The sequence below is a fragment of the Lynx canadensis genome, chromosome F1 (genome assembly GCF_007474595.2).
Source record: "Lynx canadensis isolate LIC74 chromosome F1, mLynCan4.pri.v2, whole genome shotgun sequence".
NCBI lineage: Eukaryota > Metazoa > Chordata > Mammalia > Carnivora > Felidae > Lynx > Lynx canadensis.
In genome coordinates, this window is record NC_044319.2 from 65,673,370 (window position 1) to 65,696,053 (window position 22,684).

The 22,684-nt window shown below is 47.9% G+C and overlaps 2 protein-coding genes across 5 annotated transcripts in view; both read right to left on the reverse strand.

Moving 5' to 3' along the window:
* Positions 1-1,495: 1,495 nt before the first annotated feature.
* Positions 1,496-5,604, reverse strand: LOC115505589 (T-cell surface glycoprotein CD1c-like). The gene is made up of 6 exons (XM_030303244.1): positions 5,391-5,604; positions 4,718-4,984; positions 3,825-4,103; positions 3,339-3,617; positions 2,903-2,993; positions 1,496-2,772 (listed from the first exon to the last, which is right to left on the reverse strand). Exons 1-6 carry the CDS (start codon positions 5,449-5,451, stop codon positions 2,751-2,753), a joined length of 999 nt encoding a protein of 332 aa, XP_030159104.1. The 5' UTR covers positions 5,452-5,604; the 3' UTR covers positions 1,496-2,750.
* A 14,703-nt stretch (positions 5,605-20,307) lies between these two features.
* The window catches only part of LOC115505068 (T-cell surface glycoprotein CD1a-like), a 71,456-nt gene continuing 69,079 nt past the window's right edge, over positions 20,308-22,684 (reverse strand). For all 4 annotated transcript variants that reach the window (XM_030302438.1, XM_030302443.1, XM_030302442.1 and 1 more), the window contains 4 exons: positions 21,885-22,163; positions 21,408-21,686; positions 20,990-21,080; positions 20,308-20,852 (listed from right to left, as the gene is read on the reverse strand). In XM_030302438.1, the coding sequence (XP_030158298.1) occupies positions 20,756-20,852; positions 20,990-21,080; positions 21,408-21,686; positions 21,885-22,163 (746 nt within the window). In that variant the 3' untranslated portion in view covers positions 20,308-20,755. The remainder of the gene's footprint in view (positions 20,853-20,989; positions 21,081-21,407; positions 21,687-21,884; positions 22,164-22,684) is intronic.

Genomic DNA, 22,684 nt, shown 5'->3' on the forward strand with positions numbered 1-22,684 from the left:
AGAATGACTGACGCCAGGCTGCTCCCATCCCTCCCCTGGCTTGGTGATTCTGGAAGCCAAGGACCTACGGTTTTGCTGTCACCGGAAGGGTGGACCCAACCTGGAGCTCTGCAGAGAGGCCTCATGCCCAGGGAGGTTGTAGAAAATAATAACAATGGGTAGCAAAAATCAAAGGTCAACATGACTGCTGCCTAGGGCTGCAATACCCGTTAAGGCAAAGAATAGAATGGCCAAAATTTAACAGATATCAGGGAAATGAGTCAGCCATGGTGGGGCCTGATGAGCTGTCATGTATTCCTAGCAGTGTGGAACGTTGTGCACATACTAAGGAGAGAGCAAAGCGGGCCACAGTTCTCTGCTTATCCCTGGCCAGGCACGAAGCTTTGCACAGAAAAAGTAGAGGCCAGGGCAGATTTGCAAGCTGCTTGAATGGTAAATGTGTGTGTGCTCCAATCCATATGTGTCCCCTCAACAAAAGATGTAACCCTTACCAGTGCTGCTAAAACACAAATTTCAACCAAGAAAATTTGAAGATGTAATCGGCTTTATGAAACGATTCATGAATCGCGCAGCATCCCATCTAGGAAGTCGAGATGGGAATGACTTCCAGGGAGGCAGGAAGTAGGAAGAAGGAGAAGAGGGGAGGGAGGGAAGGAAGGAAAAGAGATCCTCTTGCGGTGACCACTTTGCAGTGTGGACAAAGACCCAAGGATGACATTTTACGCCTGAAACTAATATAACACCAGTTGTCACCTCGATAAAAAAGCAAAGTGAGGAGGGCAGCCAGAATCCACAGAACTAGCCCAGGCAGGTAATGAAATAAACAAAACCACAATCAAAGAGCCTCAAATAACCATCAAAGAGTGGATGAATAAAAAAAAAAAGATAGTATATTCATACCAGAGATCTATTGAGCAATAACAAGAAATATGAAATGACTTACAATCATATACTAGGTGGAAAAAAAAAAAAAGCCCAGATACAAAGAGTACATATAAGTGATTCTGTTTCTTCCTTTTTTAAATTTTTCTTTTCTTTTTTTTTTATTTATTTCTGAAAGAGAGAGAGCTAGAGAGCAAATAGGAGAGAGAGAGAGAGGGAGATAGAATCCCAAGCAGGCTCCACACTGTCAGCACGAAACCCGATGCTGGGGCTCGAACTCACAAACCATGAAATCATTACCTGAGCCAAAGTCAAGACTGAGCCATCCAGGTGCTCCTTTTCCTCTTTGTTTTAAGTTAAATTTAATTTACTTAATATACAGTGTCATCTTGGCTTCAGGAGTAGAACCCAGTGATTCATCTCTTACATAGGACACCCAGTGCTCATCCCCTAAAGTGCCCTCCTTAATGCCCATCACCCATTTAGCCCATTCCCCCCACCCACCACCCTACAAACCCTCAGTTTGTCCTCTGTATTTAAGAGTCTCTTATGGTTTATATAAGTGATTTTATTTTAATAAAATTACAGAAAAGACAAATCAAAGCTTAGCCATGTCAGTAAGCATACCAGTATTTGCAAGGATTCCTGGTTGGCGGTAGGTTTAGCTGCCAGTGGGTATGGGGGTAACTGGGGTAATGGGATGTGCTGTATCTTGACGGCGGTCTTGCTTACATAAGTGTATAGGTATGTCAAAACGAATGGAATTGTATACTTAAAATAGATGCATTTTATGGTATGTAAATTATACATTCATAAAGTTGATTCGAAATTTCTAAAATGAAACCAAAAAAATGTACCAAGTACAAAGGGCATCGACAGACTGAAGAAGGTGGGCATTGCATCTCTAGTCAAATGGATACGGTCCCCACTGTTTCTTCCTCGACCAGTTCACGAGTGTGCCTGTCCCGTGTTTCAGGGTTTGACAAGTGTTACTTGAATTAGTGAATGAGTCTTGAAGAAAACAAAGTCCAGACAAAGGTATCTGAGATAGTGCCACCCTTGGGGGGGGTTTGTCTTCCATATACATCCTGTGCCTTGATCCCACCCCAATCCTGGGGACCGGCTCTCTTGTTCTGTTTTGTTAACCATCCGCGACACATCTGCCCCACCGCACACGTGGCCTGCTCACTCTTTCTCTCTTCGTGTTTGGAATAAGTTGGAAAGAGTAGCATCGTTGTGTTTGGGGGGGATAAAGCTTGGCAAGGAGCAACGCTGCATTTTTCCTTAAGAGTTTAGTGAAAAAATGAGGGCGCTAAAGGGATATGGGATTTGGGGGCCACTTAAGAAACATTTAAAAAAAAAGGGAAACACCAATCCTTCAAAACCTATAACCATGTCAGGAGTAAACATATGAGGAGAGACTGTCAATAGAACAGTGAGTCCAGCTTGGATATGGTTTGTTTGGGTTTGATTTTCACTGAGCACGTTTTACCCGCAGAAAACACATCTTCATCATGATCACCGTCCTAAAGGAGTTTGCATATTGGAAGGGGAAGAACAACCTAAGGAGACGCTGTGCAGGGAGAAATGAGATGCACACCGAACAGAGTTGAAGGGCTTCCCACCAATGGGTCAAGGAAGACTCTGGAGGTTGTGAACCATAATGGGCTTTGAAAGTTGAGAACTATGGAACGAATGGAGATTATAAGGGAGGGATTCCATAGAGGGTTACACAACTAGACTGGTTTGTGTGAACTGATGATCATAAAGCAGAAACAGGAAAAACAAATTAAATGGAGGGTGGAAAGAAGGGTATCACTCTGATGTCCCAGGCTCCCGGGCCATTGGGGAAGGCGTGGTGAGGAAGCTCACGGGATGTCTTGATAGGAGCTGTGGAAGAGACATGGCAAACTCTGGGTGCATTGGAGGAGTGAGGAGTCAGGAGACAGAAGCTAAGACGGGTAAAGCTGGAATGTGAAACAAGAAACTGGGAAGAGAGGAGGAAACCCAGAGAACTCACCAGCGCTTCTTAAACCACAACGCAACGACTATCAGAAGAATGAGGGGCACTATCACAGCCAACAGGATCAAGTACATGGAAAGGTGGTGTCCTGTGGGTATTGGAGAGACACAACAGACATCATTTTTGACCCACTGCCGGTTCGACTCTGTCCACTGATTCCCCATCTCAACAGGTGCATCGGATATGAAGGCCGTCTTCAAACAACTTTGTCACTCCGTTCTCACACCTGCCCAGAGGAGGGTGCCTCATCTCTTCCCCAAGCCTCTGACATCCGAGCCCCCCTTGTGCTCCATCCTTACTTTCCTGAAATCACTTGTATTCATTCTTTCCTGATACCGCACTCCCCTCATTCTGGCGCCATGAAACTTTCCTCTGCCCAACCCTCTAGGCTCAAGAGCCACCTTCTCCCACCTACAGGCTCTACCTTACTCACCCCAGTAGAGGACCATGTCCTGGCCTCCTAGACTGCTGTGTCTCACCCGGCAAGACAGGCCGGCTGCCTCTTGTGCTACCACGTCCAGGGTCACCCGAAGATACCACGTCCCGTCAGCGTGGGGCAGGACGTCGCCTCGCCGGGTGCCCTGCTGCTCCTGCTCACCCCGCGTCCACATCACCCACACTGGCTTTGGGTAGAAGCCGGAGACATGGCACACCAGCAGCAGACGGCCAGGACCGGGACTGGGGCCACTGGACAGCCAGGCCACTGGCCTCACTGCAGAGGGCATGAAAGGTATTCAGACGGAGATTCTAACACACAGCTCAAGGGGGTAACCGCATCGGTATGTACGTATTATCCTGCTCTAGGAAACTTGTACCCAGAAAATCCTAACCTCCTTGAACTCGTCCTTGTCCCTACTTTGAAAGGGATGGTAGGAAGGGGCATATATAGAAAAATCTTAGAGGCAGGGGCTGTACAAACCTTGCTTCTGGAGATCCACCTTCCCTGCATCGAAGAGACCCAAGGCAAATCGGGGACAGGTGTTTGCGGTGAGGCTGTGCACCGTTTCCCTGATGGCTTCATACTGGTTCATGAGGTCACAGGTGCTCTGGGCTCTGCTATCACTCTCTAGAGATGGCACCCAGGACATGTTTTGGAAGCTCAGGAAATCTGATCCTTGATAAGCTGCCCGTAAGAAGCCTTTTGCAATGTCACTAGAATGTAGCTCACAGCCAGCTGCCACCTGTATTTCCATGGGATCTGGGAAGAAGGAGGAAGGGGAAAGACAGATTTGTGGGTGGGAAAATGAGACAAATGATATAAGGACTTGATTGAAAAGTGGAGCTGGAAGGTTTTGTAGAGGTGTGGGCGTAAGCCAAAGATGTGTTTGATCAGGAAGAAGGAAGAGAATTCGGGGGATGGGGAAGGGGCCATAGGGATACATGCCAAGAATTAAGAATCTGATTTGAAGAAGTCAGGGAAATGATAGGAAAGTGGAGGTCAGAGTCCACGTGAAGGGTCTCCTGCAAGTAGAGGGCACGTGACATGGGTCGTAATGGTTGTTGGGCTGTCGCATAAACCTTCCTGAATGGAGGAAGAGATCACAGTTTAAGGGAGTCAGGCACAGAGGGGCACGACTGTGTGTCTCTGTGTTTTAGGCCGCAGAACGGAGACCACTGAGGAAAGCTAAAAATGAGCAAGAAAAAAGGAGTCAGAAGAAGAAAGAGTCTAGGAAGTCTTGAGGAGCCCAAATCTGGAAGGACCCCCGAGTTGATTCATGAAGATGTTTATCCTGGGACAGGAACAACAGGCAATGGTCCCGAAGGGTGTGCGCATGCCTCCCGGAAATCGGAGCACCTTCCGAGGGAACTTACATTTGAAGTGCAATTGCCCGGCGTACTCTTGAGTCTCCCGAGTTAATCCGATGAAGTAGACGCGGAACAGAAGCTCCAGGTCGATCAATTCCTCGTTGCTGAAGTTGCCCTTAGACCACGAGTGCAGGAAAATTATCGTGCCGGACTCGCTGTCCCAGCCGTGAGTCTGCATGTCACCCAGCCAGCCTGAGCCCTGATGCTGTGCCCAGGATTGGTTGGCAAAGGAGGAGATCTGGGCGACATGGAACGAGAGGGGTTCCTGGGCTGCTGTGGGTAGTAGAGCATCAGGTCGTTTAAGAGAAAAAAAGAAGCAAACAGGAAAGAGAAGTTGGGAAGTGAAGCAGTTATGAAGGAGGGGAGGAGAGACAGAGAGGGCAGGGGGAGAGGGAGAGGAGGAGCGAGAGGAGGGGGTGGAAGGAGGGAGAAAGAGGGAGAGAAGGAGAGGGAAAGAGGGAGGGAGGGGGAGAGAGGGGCAAGCCACGACGAGGTTAATGATGACATTTCCCTGGCTCGGGGCCCCACGCTCGCCACCTTTCAAGGAGCGGACCTAACCCGGGCCGGGACCTCTCAGGGTGCGGACACTCCAGCCACCTGAGAATCCCGATCGTCTTGGGAGAGGCCGCCGGGCTCTGCCCGGAGCTGGGGACCGGGCGGGCGGCAGAGGCCCCCTTACCTCGTGCACCGTGACCTCCCAGGAGAAGGGCAGCCAGCAGGGTGACCCGTAGAGACACCATGTCACCTGGAGAGGTTTCCCCACCCCCTCTGTTTTCAGCCAACCTGCCTGGCACTGTCTCTGCTCTGACTTCCTTCTTCCACCGACAAGCCGTCCTCCCCCACAACTGCTGACTGAAATAAAAAAGCTCGGCTGCTCCCTCTCCAGCCTGCAGCCTCCTACGCCGGCTCCCATTTCCCCTCCAGCTCCCACCAAGACTGTCCCCCTGCCTGGCTTCCAGCTCCTCTCCTTGTCTCCACCCCCCACCACGCCCGCTTCCCTCCTCGAGGATCCTGTAGGGAGTTGTGTGTGACACTGGAGCGTCACCGCGCCTCCCTGGGACTCACGTCTCATCGCTACAGCAAAACACAGAAACCGCACCATTTGGCTGCGTCCTGCTTGTTCTAACAGATCAGGGGCCCAGCTCTGCCTCTGTCCCATCCAGCCCCCTCTCCGGATGGTCCCTCCCTCTCCTCCCCTTTCCAGAATCTTCAGAGTCAGCTCTTTCCCGCCTCACCCCGTATCCCCCCACCTTTCTCCTCCCCTGATTCTCGCAGGCACCTTTGTAAGTTGGAGGATTTGTGTTCTCAGGTCTGCGCCACCTCCCCAGGCGCCTTGATAAGCCATCGCCGGCTCCCCCTTCCCCCGAGAGAGGAAAGTGCAGCCACCCCAGAGTGCACAGGACCGTGAAAAGTGTAAAGAATTTGCCCGCCTATTGAATCTAACTCATACATCCATTCACCAAAAAGTCACTCAACACGTGCTCGGTTCCAAGCATCTTAACGGAGTCGTGAACGGATAGAGCCTGACAATGCGTTCAGCCAATGCAGAAGTGTATTTTCAGCCAAGAATTGAATTCGGGGACACGTTTGTCAGCATTGATAACAAGGCTAGAAATCACACTCAGTGAGCTCTTTCTTTCTTTCTTTCTTTCTTTTTAAAGTTTATTTATTTGTTTTGAGAGAAACAGAGACAGCGTGAGTGGGGGGAGAGGCAGAGAGAGAGAGGAAGAGAGAGAGAGAGAGAGAGAGAGAGAGAGAGAGAGAGAATCCCAAGCAGGCTCCACACTGTCAGCACAGAGCCTGACTTGGGGGCTCAAACCCGCGAGGCCATGAGATCATGACCTGAGCTGAAACCAAGAGCCTAACTGACTGAGCCACGCAAGAGCCCCTCAGTGAGTTCTTTCTATTACGGCCACCGATACATGGCGATTTCCGCGTGCCACAAACTTCCAAGAGCCACCATCCACAATTTCAGCCCCAGCCAGATCTCGCTCACATCCCAGATCCTATCATCGCCCAAATCTTCTTATTAATGGCAAACTCTGGTTTTAGGAGGCCACAGTCCACACAATGCTGTGTGGTTATTACATTTTTTCCCACGGGCTCGTAGGAAAACTACAGCTCCCTGCGTCCTCGCCTTGGGGCTGGGGCCGCTGAGCTCTGGGCATGGAATGTGTTGTGCTTCAGACGTGGCCTCTGACCACCTTCCCTGCAGGATTCTGAGAACTGCTGCCTCCAGTAGGAGTTTCCGAGGCAGAGGCCACGGGCCATTGGCTGGCATCAGAAATCAACCGTGTTGTATTTGGTCTCTAAGATTCTCAAGTTCACTTATTTTAAGTTTATTTCTTTTTTTTTTAAATTTTTTTTAACGTTTATTTATTTTTGAGACAGAGAGAGACAGAGCATGAACGGGGGAGGGTCAGAGAGAGAGGGAGACACAGAATCTGAAACAGGCTCCAGGCTCTGAGCGGTCAGCACAGAGCCCGTTGTGGAACTCAAACTCACGGACCGCGAGATCGTGACCTGAGTTGAAGTCGGCTGCTTAACCGACTGAGCCACCCAGGAGCCCCTAAGTTTATTTATTTATTTTGAGAGGGAGAGAGAGACAGATGGCAGGCAGGGCAGAGAAAGAGGGAGAGAGACAGGATCCCAAGCAGGCTCCGCACTGTCAGCGCAGAGCTGGATACGGGGCTTGAACTCACGAGCTGTGAGATCGTGACCTGAGCAGAAGCCCAGAGTCGGACGCTTAACCCGCTAAGCCCCCCAGGCGCCCCTCTCACGTTTACTTATCACTGGGACGCAACCTGGCCACAGCGGTTAGTATTATAGAACCTGTAACCCTGTAACTTGCCCCCCTCCCGAACTCAGAACAAAATGGGGTAAAGACACAGAGCATAAGATCTATCAATCAAATCGTCCACATCACTTCTGATGAAGCTTCTAGAGAACTTCCCTTACGCATGTAATCCAAGTAGTCTTGGTGGCCTTGACCTCCAAAGGAAGTGGTCTTACTGTTATAAACTGAGTACTTGTGTCCCCTCCCCCACCAAATTCATACGTGGGAGACCTACCCTCCCCCTCACCCCCTGCAGGGTGGTTCTATTAGAAGATAGGGCCTCCAAGAAGGCAGTCACTGTTACACAGGTGCTAACGGGGGGGCCTTACAAGGAGAAATGCCAGGGAATGAGCTCGCTCTCTCTCCCTCTGTCCTCACGCACCGAGGAAAGGTGATGTGAGGACACATCAAGAAGGCAGCCGCCCTCAAACCAAGAAAGGGAGACTCCACCAGAAACCAAACCCTTGCTCTTCTAGCGCCAAGAACTGGGAGAAAGTGACGGTGTGGGGGTCAGGCCCGGGCAGCCTACCCTCACTTTTTCTCCCAGAGTCACTCAGGAGACAATCCACGTGATTGCCACAGGAAAGAGCACAGACTGATGAAAGAAGGGAGAAGAACGTGGGAAAACTTGGCCTCAGGGGAACGAGAAGAGCAGGGACAGCCCAGCCTAGGATACGGCCGTGCCGGGCCAGTCACCCCAACAGAAGCTGGAAACCTGCGTTCCTGGGACCCGTCCTCTCCTTGCTCCCTGTCACTTGTCTGTGTGACCTGCATAGTATGCCTCTTCCCGTGGGGGCCAGGGGCAGCCGTGACCCCTGCTGCCTCCTGCAGCCCACGCCCCCTCCACATTCCACATCTGCTGGGCACTCTGCCTCAGTGGCCACATAAAATGTAGACCTGATTACGTCAGGCTCGTTCTTAAAATATTTCAGTTACTTCCACGAAAAGCCAGCTAAACTCATCCTAAATTGGTCAGTTTTATGCCCGGAGGCTCACGTGGCTGGCACCCCAACAGAAAGGCAGGTGGGGTGGGCAGGGGGCTCCGTGAGGAGGGGGCTGAAGCTATTTGCGGTAGCGAATGCTCAGGAACACAGACCCCAGGGTCTGGAGTCTGTAGAAAAGGCATCGGGGAGAAGAAGCGGGTACAGGTGAGCCTGTAGACACACATGGCCCAGATGGGATAATCTGACACGGGAGCGGCCTCCTGGGATCAGAAGGTTGTGGTTGTGCTGCGGGCCCCCTGCTCTGCCTCTGGCGACAGCCTTCCCCAGGCGCCCTCTGCTCGCCCAGAAGTCCTGGTCCTTGGCCCTCCCAAATTCACCTCCATGGATGACGTTTGCCCCTCAGAGAGCTCTCCTGGGTTCCCTGTGGTCGCGGCCAAGTTCACAGGACCTGCCCCCTGCCCTGCCATCCCCTGCCCGGTAAGCCTCACCCTCTGCCCAGTTCCCTGTTGGAGAAACCCCACAGCCACATGCCCTTCCTGGCCTTTTCACTTCCCCATCAGCACGCCTGCGGGCTACCCCCTTCCTCCGGGTCCCAGCAGCAGCCCTGCCCCCTTCCCCATCCTCCACCTGCCCCCCACCCACAGCACTGAGGGCAGGATAGCCCCCCAGGAGGACCACCTGCAGAATGCTTCCCCCACAAATAACTTCTCTGATGGAGGGGGACTGACGTTCTCTAGCCCGCCGTCAACTGCAACAGTGTCTGACTTGGTCCACGTTCACATCCATTTCTACTTACAGAGTCTTTTCTTTCTCTGTTTCCCGGGTCTCATTTCTTACTTTTCTAGCTTGAGTCCACATTGTTTTCTACTCACCCTTCATGTGAGTTCCCAGGCCCTCCTCTCTTTTACCGCCCCTGCTGCCTTCCCTCCTCATCCATTCGTTCAAAGACCCACCACCCCTTGGCTAAAATCTGAGAGCTATGGCACTACCTTATCACGTTGACCCTTAGATTTCTGTGTGTAATTATATATGAACCACGGGCTTTTTTTTTGTTTTGTTTTTTGCAAGACAGAAGTAGATATTTTTTGTAAGGTGAAGGTTTGCATCATCCATTTTTACGGTCCCACACTCTCATGCAAAGCAAAGACTGACTATACCACAAGATTTGGGGTCAAAATTTGAACAACGGCAATTTGTTGGCATTGACGACATCTTCTTATTGACAACATAACTTCATTTTTATTTTATTTTTATCTTTTTCAAATTGTTTACTTCATTTTTCTTTTTAAAAAAATCCCTTAATCCTCTGAAACTTGCAAGGAATTAAGTACATTCAGTTGGGATTCGAATATCATTCTGCGTTTACTAAGTTTACTAAAATGTCGTGCCACATTAGGACTGAGGGCGTCAACGTAAAGGATATTTGGAAGCCCACGTTTGGCTTTTGTTTTATTAAAAGTTCAAATTAGCAGTATCTTTAAAAATATACGGTTGTATTTCTGTCCCTTGAGAAAAAACTAGAAGTAGGCAGTTCAGGGTGGTGGTGGCACTTCATTGCATCAGGGGCTTGGGTGCTGGTTTCCTCTTTTGTTTGGGGCTTTTTTTTTTTTTTTTTTTTTTTACCTTGTTTTGTCCTATCATGGTCTTCACCGCTCCAGGTCCTCATTCTGAAGGTCACCCCGTGCTCCGAGATGGTTGCTGAAGGTCGTTCCTGCAAACGCACCTTTCCACCAGCAATCAGGAAAAAAGGAGGGTGCTGGGCACACCCACCTCCTGCTATCTCAGCACACTTCACGGAGGTTGTACAGTCCATCGGTCAGAGCACAGTCACGCAACCACACCAGCTACAGGGTGCCTAATGGTTGCAGCCTTTCTGCTGCCCAGCTAATAATTGGGGGGTTGATTTATTCCAGAGAAGGTGGAGAATAGATTCTAGAGACAACCAGTGGTCTCTGCGAGGAGCCCAATCCACCTATCCATTTAGGCACGTAGGTATGATATATGGTTGGTCAATAGTTTGCTTGAGTAATGCTACTCAAAGCTCAAAGACCAAGGGTTCTTTTCTCAGGACACATTACACCCAAATTAGGGATGGTGCTGGGTCCTGTCGACAGTCATCTCTGGCTTTCTTGCTGAAGCAGAATGTGTTGTGCTCTGGGAACGGAAGGAGTCGTAATCAGGCCAGCCGGTGCCTCTGTCTTAGAACAGACCCAAAATTGGGTCTCAGGAAGAATCTCCGTATTCCCTGTGGACACTCTCAGCCCCCTGGGAGCAAATCCCGGATTCAAGCGACAGTCTTTGACCAGATCTCCAAAAGCCACGAGAAATGTCCAGTTCCTAATTCTACCCACAGCTCAACCGATTATTGTTTACCGCTCTGCATTTAGCAGATAATATAAAAATTGTGGCACATGAGGTGGAGGTTAGAGTACATAGTCTAAAAGTCGCTGCCGCTCAAGTTCAACATAGGTGGTATTTACAAGAGACGTAGAGTATGCTCATTCCTGCAGATAACGGAAAATCAAGCCTTGAGTTTGCCAGAGCGTGGGAGACCTACACGCGGGCCCAGATGCTGTCATGTTGTGTAGGGTTGTCTCCTCATCTTTCACGTAGCCTGATATCATCCCCTTACTTTAAGGGACTTAGCAAACTGGTGAAATTGACAGAACAAATTTCTCGAGAACGTTGTTCACCGTGCCACATAGGAACTGATGGGAGAAATTTCCGTGTGGCCTGAGGACCAGGAAAACCTATACTTATCCCGAATGACTCACTTTTCTATATCTTCTAGGCCCTTCTAGACCCTGCCTCAGTCACTGCAGAGTCCTCCCGTGACTTAAAACTCACAGCCAGTGTTTAGGAGGGCATCAAGATGCTTTTTTAAATTTATTCCATTCTTGGTGTCATCCTATTTTACCAGCCAAATATTCCCTTGGATTCTATTCCCGTATAAGTGTTGACAAACTTTTCATCTTATATGCATATTTTTACAAGTAATTCCAATGACTAACAAGTTAGTGTGAATTGAAGCGTGGGGTTTTTAAGCCACTTGTTCCTTCAGGAACAAGGACACAGAAATTTTGTTTTAATCTCCACTGCCACCCAGAGGTAAAATATAGAAATTTATCCCAATCTGTAGCCTTGGGCGATTACAAAAAAACCCTCACATTTCTAACCAGAGGGTTTTGATGTTGCACCTTTTGATTCTGTGCTTAGAAATGAAAGTACTTGATACAATATTTTATATTTTTATGTCTTTTTTTCCCTGGCGTTTTATCCATGGTGCAACCCATTATCCCAATTCAGTCTCTTTATTCTGTAGAACATAATTTTAAAGCGTTTTCCAATATTTGTTTTGTCCTGTTGTGTTTTGCCTGTAGAATCGTAAGCGCAGACAGTTGAGCAAATATTCTCCTTCATTTGTGGCCCCCAGACATTTCTTGGTCTGAGCAGACCACCTCTGTAAACTACCTGATCTGTTCATCCCCCCACTCCCTTCTCCCCACATTTTACTGTCTTGATGGGCTGTCCTTCTGTTCCTGTGTGTTCTTAGAAAACGTGGTGTTTTTTGACGTATACAAGTTCAATTTCCACAAAAGGTATTAAACTGTATGCTTTATTTACTAGCATATGTCATTGAGCACTGTTTTAAAGACGTTACCACAGTGCTCTGTGTACATGCGTATTTTATTTTTAGAATTCCAAATACTTCTTTTAGTCGTCCACCATTAATTCTGTCCAGTGTCTACTTGGTGGACAAGAAAGCTTTGATTTTGTAAAGGAAAATGCAACAGTGTTTATTTTTTGTGTATTTGTTTTTTCAGAAAGCCCATCCATTCTATACACTTCGTGGTACAGAAGCAACAATTTGCAAAACAGTGAAATCGTCCGTGTTGCCCCCACTCCTCCTGGACAGGCCCGTCTCCTAAGGGAGGAGAACCCAGGACTCTTGCCTGGCAGGACCCCCCTTAGTTCCGGGTCCCTGGGAAGGACCAAGCCCTTGGAGCCTGCCCCACTGCTGAATGGGGGCCGTGTACATGTATATGGCAGGCTGGTGAATGACCACCCTGGGCCATTTCTCGCCAAGGCTCTGCAGCCTCCAGTTAGGGAACTTAATTTAAGAAATAATTCCTCACCAATAGGTCATAAAAATATTCTGCCTTGTTCTATGCTCCTAACTTTGTAGTACTGTCTTTTACATTTATGACTTTATTCCATTGCGAATAAATCTTTGCTCTACTCTTTCAAATCTATTTGTAGTCATTTATTCTTCCATATAATATAAAAATTAAATTGCTATGTGCCTCCAAAAATCCAGCTGGAATTTTAATTAGGAATTTACTGATGCTATAGAATAATTTAAAGAGAAGTATGCTTTTTTATAATGATAACTCCTTCCATCCAACTCTGATGAATTAGGAATACTGTTAGGATCGTTAAGCGTTTTTGTAATTTCTCTGTAGAATTCTCATATATTCTTTCTTTAGCTAATTCTTGGCTATTTTATAGATTTTGTTGCTATTATAAGTGGCATTTAATTTTACCTTATTTTCTCTTGTTGCTTATATAAAAAGTGCTGATGACTTTTTAATATTTATTTTGTGGCTAAAGAACTTGCTAAATTTTTTAAAACTTTTTCTATTTTTTTTTTATTTTAGAGAGAGAAAAGAGAGGTTGTGAGCAGGGGAAAGGGACAGAGGGACAGAGAGAGAGAATGCCAAGCAGACTCCACACTCAGCGCAGAACCCAACTCCGGGCTTGATCCCAAGACCCTGGCATCATGACCTGAGTCAAAATCAGATGCTCAACCGACTGAGCCACCCAGGCGCCCCAAGAACTTGCTAAAAAAAAATTTTAATGTTTCTTTTTGAGAGAGAGAGACAGACAGACAGAACACAAGCAGGGGAGAGACAGAGAGAGACGGAGACACAGAATCTGAAACAGGCCCCGGGCTCCGAGCTGTCAATGCAGCGCCTGCTGCGGGGCTCAAACTCACTAACCGTGAGATCATGACCTGAGCTGAAGTCAGATGCTTAACTGACTGAGCCACCCAGGGGCCCCAGAAGTTTTTATATTAGCTCCAGTTGTTTACTCTTAATTCCAATTAAATTCCAATTCCTAGAATTCTAATTCTAGGTAGAAATCATACTATCTCAAAAAAAAAAAAAAAAAAAAAAAAAACACCAAGAATAAGAAGATACTCATTTTCTTAAAATCCTTACGATTTTTATTTATACATTAAATTTTTCCCTAGATAAGTTCCTAAACTCTCTCGTTATTCCCATTGTTTTGCTTATTTTTTAATTTTCTTGCATACAATTATATGATCTGCAAATAATAATAATTTTTCTTCAATTTCTATTTCCATGCCTCCTTATTTCCCTCGCCTTCTTGGATTAAGGATGGCTTGTAGTATTCCACAGAAGAGCGAAGATTCCAGTGGGCGGTCATCTCGTCCTTGGTTCTCACTGGAATACTTTTAAACCTTCAGAAGCAAATAAGTGCCCTGCAGGCTGCTTACACCCGCATTCCCTCCATTCTGGGCTGGTCAGGTTTTATCAGAGGGGACATTTCAAGACATCAAATGCTCTTTTTGTAACTCTGGACGTGATTATTTATATATATGTGGTTTTATTTTCTTCGTCTGTTCAAGTAAGGGATTCTATGGATTTTTTTTTTAATTTTTTTAACGTTTATTTATTTTTGAGACAGAGAGAGACAGAGCATGAACAGGGGAGGGGCAGAGAGAGAGGGAGACACAGAATCGGAAACAGGCTCCAGGCTCCGAGCCGTCAGCCCAGAGCCCGACGCGGGGCTCGAACTCACGGACCGCGAGATCGTGACCTGAGCCGAAGTCAGACGCTTAACCGACCAAGCCACCCAGGTGCCTATGGAGAGATTTTTAACGGTAGACAATCCTTACATTGTGTGGGTAAATCCCACTTTGTCGGGTGCTGGGTTCTGTTGATAAATATTTTGAGTCTGTGCACCTAATTTCCCTGAAAGTGTGCCTAAATGAGGTCAGCAGCTAGTCACCATTTTAATATTTGTTTTATTGTTTTCTGGAAAAAGTCTCGCTGGCTTTGGTGTCATGCAGATTTTGCCTCAGGGAACTGGTTGGGGTTGTTTTCCATCTTTCTCTCTGCCTGGAACAACACATCTGGAGCAGAGTTACCGCTGCGCCTGCAGTCTGCACCCAGGACCCTGTGCAGCTCACAGGAACTGGTTGATGCCCCTTCCTTCTCTGTAGCAAGGACCACGCCCTCAGGCGTTTTCCCCCTTCTTGTTTCTCCTTCCTTCTCACTCATGAGGAAGTATGTCTTTGTGGGCAGACATGCGCAGCCCTGTTTCAAGAAGAAATGCCCTTTGCCTAGTTATTCACTACAAGTGCTCATTTCAGCTCTCAAGTTCCATTTCAATCTTCTTTTCAGAACGGAGACATTCTCTAGATGCTCGCAGCTTGCTGTGGACTTGGCCAGGTAAACTTCCTCTCATGTGGGAATAAGAAAAGGAATTTTTAAGGTCACCAAAACGATTAAAATAGTTAAAAATGAAAGGGTTCATAATGAAATCATTATAAATAGTGAACATAAAGATTCATAAAGGTGATCAGGCGGTGATCAGTTAACTCTTCTCTCATGGACAAAACTGACTGTAGTCATCTGGTCACATGTCTGGATTTCGGAAAAAGAAAAAAAGAAGAAGAAGGAGGAGGAGGAGGAGAAGGCTTTTACATGCCATTAAAAAGTTCTAGGTAAGTGATGAGTCACTTAATTCTACTCCTGAAACCAATACTACACTATATGTTAACTGACTTGAATTTTTAAAAAATGTCGGGGCACCTGGGTGGCTCAGTCAGTTAAGCGTCCAACCTCAGCTCAGGTCATGATCTCACTGCTCATGGGTTTGAGCCCCGCGTTGGGCTCTGTGCTGACAGCTCAGAGCCTGGAGCCTCCTTCTGATTCTGTGTCTCCCTCTCTTTCTGCCACTCCCCAGCTCGTGCTCTGTCTCTCTCACTCTCAAAAATAAACATTGAAAAAAAATTTTTTTTAAGTTTAGAACAAGATGAAAAGCTAATGAATAAATTAGGAAAACATCAAATACTAACTAAGTTAAACACTTTTACTATGCAACACAACTTCACATTTTAAAATATCACACCTTTCAACCTGATCAAATAACTTTTATGTCCAGAAAGCAGGAGACGCACCTGGGTGGGGGCACAATGCTTCTGCACAGTGGGAGCAAAATGTCACCACTCACTCACCTGCTCTCCCCATCTGCCCACGGATCTCATGGATTCTGCACAACAGCCCCTCCTTCCAACTGTTTTACTTTTCATTCAGCTTCTCCTTTCTCCCGTGTCCAATCACAATGGAGTCACATTTGTACTACACTCTGGATCCTTCTATGAGGAGATTCTCCTAGTGGACACTTCCATCCCCTAAATATGAGCCCACTGTGGCCGAGGCAGAGCCACTATTTAGGAAACCAACAGGAATGCTTACAGGAAAGAGAGGAAGGCTCTGTCCCCATCCCATGTGAAGGCTCATAAAGCCCACTGTAGACAAGATTTTTAGAGATTTTGTAGAGAATAACCTGTAAAGAGAAAAGTTGACACAGAAAGGCGACAAAGATTTCTGAGTTTTCACCTGGGAAATTAAAAACAGACATCAAAAAAGGACTGAGCTTGGAGGAAGAGATTATTCATTATTCTTTAATATCTTGACACACAGCTGCTTCTCAAGGGTTTTGGAACCAGTCTCAGAGAATATGGAACCGCACAAATAGTACAAGTTGAGTAAGAGGTGAAGGAATGAACTGACGTATTGGGTCTGGGGGGAATCCACTGAAAACTTCTTGCATTTTGAGTATTTACTGCCATTGCCACAACACTTCCTGGTTCATGATGGCTGGTGAGGCTTGTCCTCTGGTCTGTAGGAAAAACCTGTAGTGAAGTTTTACCAGTCACTTATTCAGCAGCAGAATCAGCACTCGATTCCTGACCAGTGGTTTATTAGAAACCCACCCAAACACCCAGGACAAGGCCTGATCCAGATGTCGGGATTAACAGGCAAAACAGGTAGGAGTGTCACAAGATGAGGACACATGAAGAAAAGGGCAAGCAAGCAAGAAAATGAGTAGACGAACATTTTCAAGAATTGAGGGAAAGGAAGACAGAAGTGAGGAAGAACATTGTAAGAGAGAGAGAGATTAGCCCAGCGTCCCCGGGGGCCATGGCCACGTCCATCAGAGGGAGCACCCAATCACAAAGGACAGAAATCCACCTTTTGGGGCTGAAACCATACAGGAAATGAATGGGCTGATGGAACTGGGGATCCCAGGGTTATTGGGGCTCCAGTCCCTTCTGTGGGTCTGTGTGTCTGCCTTCACTTTTGCGATGCCTTGGTTTTGTTGTTGCTACTGTTTTCTGCTTCACGGCAATATGATGACAAATGAAAACTGTACCTTTGTACAGCGTGCAGCTTTCCAGCCACCCAGGGAGGAAGGCTGGGAGGCACCACGGGCGACACGGGCCTTCGCCAGGTCCAACAGGTGCAGCACAGCCTGTGATGTGACAAGAACAAAAGTCCTCCTGATGAAAATCTTCCAACAACTTCTCCGAGAGGACGGTCTGAAGAACGTCGGGAGCCCAGTGCACACGGCATGCAGGGAGCTGCAGGTGACGCTCAGGTCCTGAGCTGCCGAGCCTCAAGTGGCATGCAGCATTTTGAAGGAAAATGAAGAATTGGTCAAGAAAACCTGAATTCAAGCAAACCATGAAAGTGAATTGTTATGTTGCATTTATCACACATTAGAATACTTTTAATTGCGAGGCAAGAATTCTGTTTTCTTTAAAAACCGTAAAAGGAGGGGCGCCTGGGTGGCGCAGTCGGTTAAGCGTCCGACTTCAGCCAGGTCACGATCTCGCGGTCTGTGAGTTCGAGCCCCGTGTCAGGCTCTGGGCTGATGGCTCAGAGCCTGGAGCCTGTTTCCGATTCTGTGTCTCCCTCTCTCTCTGCCCCTCCCCCGTTCATGCTCTGTCTCTCTTTGTCCCAAAAATAAATAAACGTTGAAAACCGTAAAAGGAAATACACACTTGATGTTTGGTATATGTTTGGTACAAGGTAACATGATGCCACAATCACTCTTGGTAACACGGCCACCACCTCACACCTGGATCCTCTCCTTTCTCTTTCTTTCTTTTCTGTTTCTTGTGGTGAGAACACTTTGGATCTACCCTCTTGGAAAACTTCGTGTATAGAATTTCTCTGCCTTCTTGTATGTAGGTGTCATCCTCAGGCTTGCTTCCCTGATGCTGAAAAATGGGCTGAAGTTGTTTCAGGCTTCATGCCCCGACCTTATCATCCAAGACGATAGAGACCATCTCTTTCCTTGCCATCAACCACAAGAACCGGAATGCCTGTGACCCGAGCCACCTGGAGCCAGTGTCTGGCCCCAAACCATCACACTGGGGAAGGACAAGTGGCTTTGTCTGGTGATTGGCCTGAAATGGATGGAACCTGTCCATGCTTCATCCCGTCGCATTGTCAAGGATGCTTTCTCCTGAGGGACTCAGGGTGATCAGAGCCCAGGGCTACACACGAGGCTAGAATCAACCAACCCAAACCCACAAAGTGGCCATGAAGTAGACTAGACCCTAGAGAAGCAGCCAATGGGTCTCATCTAGGGGAGAAATTTGGGGAAGTGCCATGATTTGCTCTCTCCCTCCCAATATTTTTCACCTTTGCCACCTCTCCCATCTCAACATTATCTCCCAGAAATATCCACATGTGCAGCAGTGGGAACCTGCATTTGTTCCCTCTGGATGTTCTCCTGCCCTGAGCCTCTACTCTCTGACCCTGAACAGATTAGAACTAAGTCTCTTTTGCCATTGAGCACAAAGAGCTTCCTGTACTAAGAAACTATTTAGAAGCAACAATTAAAACCTTAAAAAATTGGGGCGCCTGGGTGGCGCAGTCGGTTAAGCGTCCGACTTCAGCCAGGTCACGATCTCGCGGTCCGTGAGTTCGAGCCCCGCGTCGGGCTCTGGGCTGATGGCTCGGAGCCTGGAGCCTGGTTCCGATTCTGTGTCTCCCTCTCTCTCTGCCCCTCCCCCGTTCATGCTCTGTCTCTCTCTGTCCCAAAAATAAATAAACGTTGAAATAAATAAATAAATAAATAAAACCTTAAAAAATCAAGAAAACAAAATTTTCAAACCCCAAAGGCTATAATAACGTTTTCCTCCCCACTACCTTCCACTCCAAATGTCCCTGCTGCATGGTCAGGGCTTGAGAAAGGTTTATTGAGTGAATTAATGAAATCTACAGTAACTGAAGTCTGTCCATGGATGTTTCCACTGCCTTTGGGGTCATAAGTCACAAAGAGTCCATGTTCATTATTCACGGAGTCTGTCCGTGCAGATTGGTCTTCCTACTGGCATTGATTTGTAACCCCAGACACATGTGCTCATTGATGTTCATGGACACATAGAGTGGCCGACATGTGTCACACACCCCACATGTTCCCCGGTGAGGATGAACCAGGTACCGCTCTGCCTTCCTGTGTGAATTCCCACACTGCAAACACGTGCCCTATTCATGATCCATTTGGTGCCACACTTTCCTCACTTACATGCTCTTTCTTGGTGATTTTGTATTTAAAATGACCCTGAAGCCCAGAGCTACAAGGAGCATGGGTGGTCCTAAGCACAGAAGGCGGGATGTGCCTCACAGACAAAAACACCTGTGCGGGTAAGGCTCGCTCAGGCTCACAAGGCAGAGTTGTGGGCCATGAGGTCAGTGGTAATGAATCAATAATACAATAAATTCAGGAAAAGGAACAGAAAATTCGTGATGGCCATGTGGAGCCACTCTAGAAAGTACTAAAGTCACATCTAGGATGCTATGATGACACCACAGAAAAGGGGAAAGGAAACTATATTCATGGATTCATGAGATGATGACCATTTCTTGTTTGTTTCTAAAGCATCATGGGCAGCACAGCTTTGGGGCGGAAAGCCAAGACCCTGGATATCACAGTATCCATGCAGGGGAATATTACAAACTTTTGAGCTGGTATTTCCGTATAGGGAAATAGAGCATGCAATCAATTATTTGGAAACACATATATATATACGAATAAGCTCTATTTAAACACAAACACACAGGAAACAAGGCTGTGTATTCATCAGTGGGCAAGTGTTGCAGGCAGAAGCTCCCATGATCCCAACCCCCTATTAACTCCAGGAGCAACGGCTCACTGTGGCTGATTCCGTGTCCTCAGGGACTGGGACACAGCAGCCACGAACGTGAGGATGCTCTGTATGCCCTCTCCCTGCCGGACCCCCGTTCATTCCTGAGCACAACACTCTTCCTGTCTTTTCTGGACCCACTCGTTTCCCTCCAGGGACACGCTCACACTGCTACCTCTCAGGCACCACATTTATGCACCCGTGAATCCCCTGCTGGTTTTGCTAAAATGCAAATTGTGATGCAGTGAACCTCAGCTGAGGCCAAGCCCCTATATTGCCAACAAGCCCCAAGGTGACGTCTCTGCTCCTGTCCTGAGGGCCTCAAACAGCCAGGACCTGTTCCTTTCATCCACAACAGGTCCACTCCAACAGGTGTCTGTGTTTAAATAATAGAAATATCCACAGACAAAACTGTATTCTCCTCAGAGGCTCAGAGATGTTACCAAGGAACCATAACAGTATCAAGTCTCCAGGCAAAGTGAAAAGACTTTCAACAAGAAGAACATCAAACGTCTCAACTACTACAAACATGACAGGAGGCAAAGAAGAAAAAACTATGAAATTGGCATCAATTCAACATAGACTTTTATTGAGGACATATTCCAGGCAGGCGAGACTCCTTGCCAAGGATACAAATATTAGAAAGACATGGACTTTACTCTCAAGAGGCCTAAGAATTAGGACGGAAAAGGGACCCAACTGGGGACAATAAGGGATGGGAAGTGAGTCATACGTTTGCCAAAGAGAAACTATGGACGTTGGAAATTCTCAGCAGGCAGAGACTGCTTCCCCTTGAAAATCAGGGAGGGCTCCCAGGAGGAAGTGGCATCTGATGCCTGTGACCCAGGGAGGTACTCAGGCTTCATTTTACTTGGAGAAAATGTAGAATTTAACTCCAAGAATCAGGTGAGAACAACAAAGCCCCGCTAAATTATTCTTGGCCAATATTGACAACTGATCATCGAGCAGAAAGGAAAGACAAAAGTTGCACACAGAGACTTGCAAATCCATCACCACTGAGCTGGGTTTAGGTAAGTGCTGGAACTGGGGCTGCTGGGATCTCTCTCTGAAGGGAGGCCAGTGCACTGAGGTCTCCAGTGTGATTTCCTGGGAGGAACAGATTGGAAATGCTCTGCAGCAGGTGGAGGTGAGGACTGCAGGGGGACGGTGAGGAGGAGGGCTGAGGACAGACAGGAAGGTGGGGACACAGTTGGGAAAGAGCAGGAAGTTGGTTCCAGACTTACCAGCGCTTCCAGAGCCAGAACGCAAGACCTGCCAGAAGCACCAGGGGCACGATCACCACCAGGAAGACCAAGCCCACCGGGCGGTGCTGCTCTGTGGGTTTGGTGCACAGAGGGTGTCAATTCCCATCCACCCCGGGTTGACCTGCACCTTCCTGGTCCCTTTTGCTCCCGTCAGCCTCTGTCTCACCAACCACACTTCCTCTTTCTCCTCTCCCATCCCTGCTCACAGATGGACCCTTCAACCAACCCTCTGCTTCCTGCTACATCTACAGGACCCTCACACCCAGCTCTCCATTTCTTAGGTCACTAAATTTTAGTCCTTTATGATCTGGAGTCCCTAGAATCCCAACTTTGTATCTATCTCTCCTGCACTGCTGGAGGACCACCCTTTCCCAGCTGGGCACCCGCCCTTTCTCACCCCAGTAGAGGACAATATCCTGGCCTCCTAGACTGCTGTGTCTCACTCGGCAAGAGAGGCCGGCTGCCTCCCTGGCTTCCACATCCAAGGACGTCTGAAGATACCATGTCCCGTCAGCATGGGGCAAAACGTCACCTCGTCGGGTGCCCTGTTGCTCCTGGTCACCCCGCATCCACGTCACCCACACTGGCTTTGGGTAGAAGCCAGAGACGTGGCACACAAGGAGCAGACGGCCAGGTCCCGGACTGGGGCCAGTGGACAGCCAGGCCTCTGGCCTCACTGCAGAGACAGGACAGGAATTCTCAGACTGAGAGGGAAGATCTTCACGTCAGTTGAGATACATACATCGCTCCACCTCTAGAAACCTGTCAGCATCATCCCCTCTCCCTCTTGGCCCCCTCTTACCCTGAAGCTGAGAAATGGTGCGAATTTATGAATGCACAGAGAGAATGCTTGGAGGTTGGGAGCAGGACTGACCTTGTCGCTTGAGATATGCCTTTCCTGCATCAAGAAGACCCAAGAGGAACTGAGGGCAGGTATCACTGAAAAGTGTGTGTATAATTTCATTGGCCACATAGAACCGATTGAATAGTGTGCAGACTTCTTCGGTCCTTCTGCCTCCCTTTGGAGATGGCCACCATGACGTGTTCTGGAAGTTCATGAGATCTGATCCTTGATATCCAATATGCACAAATCCTACTGATACTTCTCCAAGGTGCAGCTCACAGCCTCCTTCCAGCTGGACCTGAAACGGATCTGGAAAGAGAGGTTGTGAGATACAGGAATAGAGAAGGGAAAGTGTTGACATGAGGTGAGTGGAAGCCATGGACGGAAGAAGGAGAAGTTGAGGGTATTGGAAGGAATCAAGCAAAGTGTGCTTTGAGTGAAGGCTCAGAGAGAGGGGAAGGGGTGGTCACTGGAGGCAGAGGAGGAGGTGAATGACTGCGGAAGAAACAAATGTTGGAGGAGTGACTGGAAGGGTGTGGGCAGAGAACAGGGAAGGCCTCCACTGGAGAGCTTGGATAAAATCATCTAGGGTGAGAAGAGAGAAGTGGATACAGGGAACACATAGACAGAGGTCATTGAGGGGACTGAACAGGGAGAAAAGCACATTTCAAGGATCAGTCACAGAGTGAGGGAGAGGAGGATGTTTTGCTGCAGGCCAGGGAATGGGGTGGTCACTGCAGACACTACTGGAGGCCTCAGAGCACAGCCTGAGGTCAACGAGAGGAGGGGAAGGAGCAGAAGACATAAGGCTTTTCGAGAATCAGCATCTG

What these genes read in the sequence shown, in the direction of transcription:
- LOC115505589 (XM_030303244.1), bottom strand. Translation starts at nt 5,451, where the DNA reads ATGGTGTCTCTACGGGTCACCCTGCTGGCTGCCCTTCTCCTGGGAGGT. An exon ending in GGTGGATCTCCAGAAGCAAG is followed by an intron (nt 3,618 to 3,824) that starts GTTTGTACAGCC and finishes TGCCCTCTGCAG; the next exon opens with TGAGGCCAGTGGCCTGGCTG. An exon ending in GGACATGGTCCTCTACTGGG is followed by an intron (nt 2,994 to 3,338) that starts GTGAGTAAGGTA and finishes CAATACCCACAG; the next exon opens with GACACCACCTTTCCATGTAC.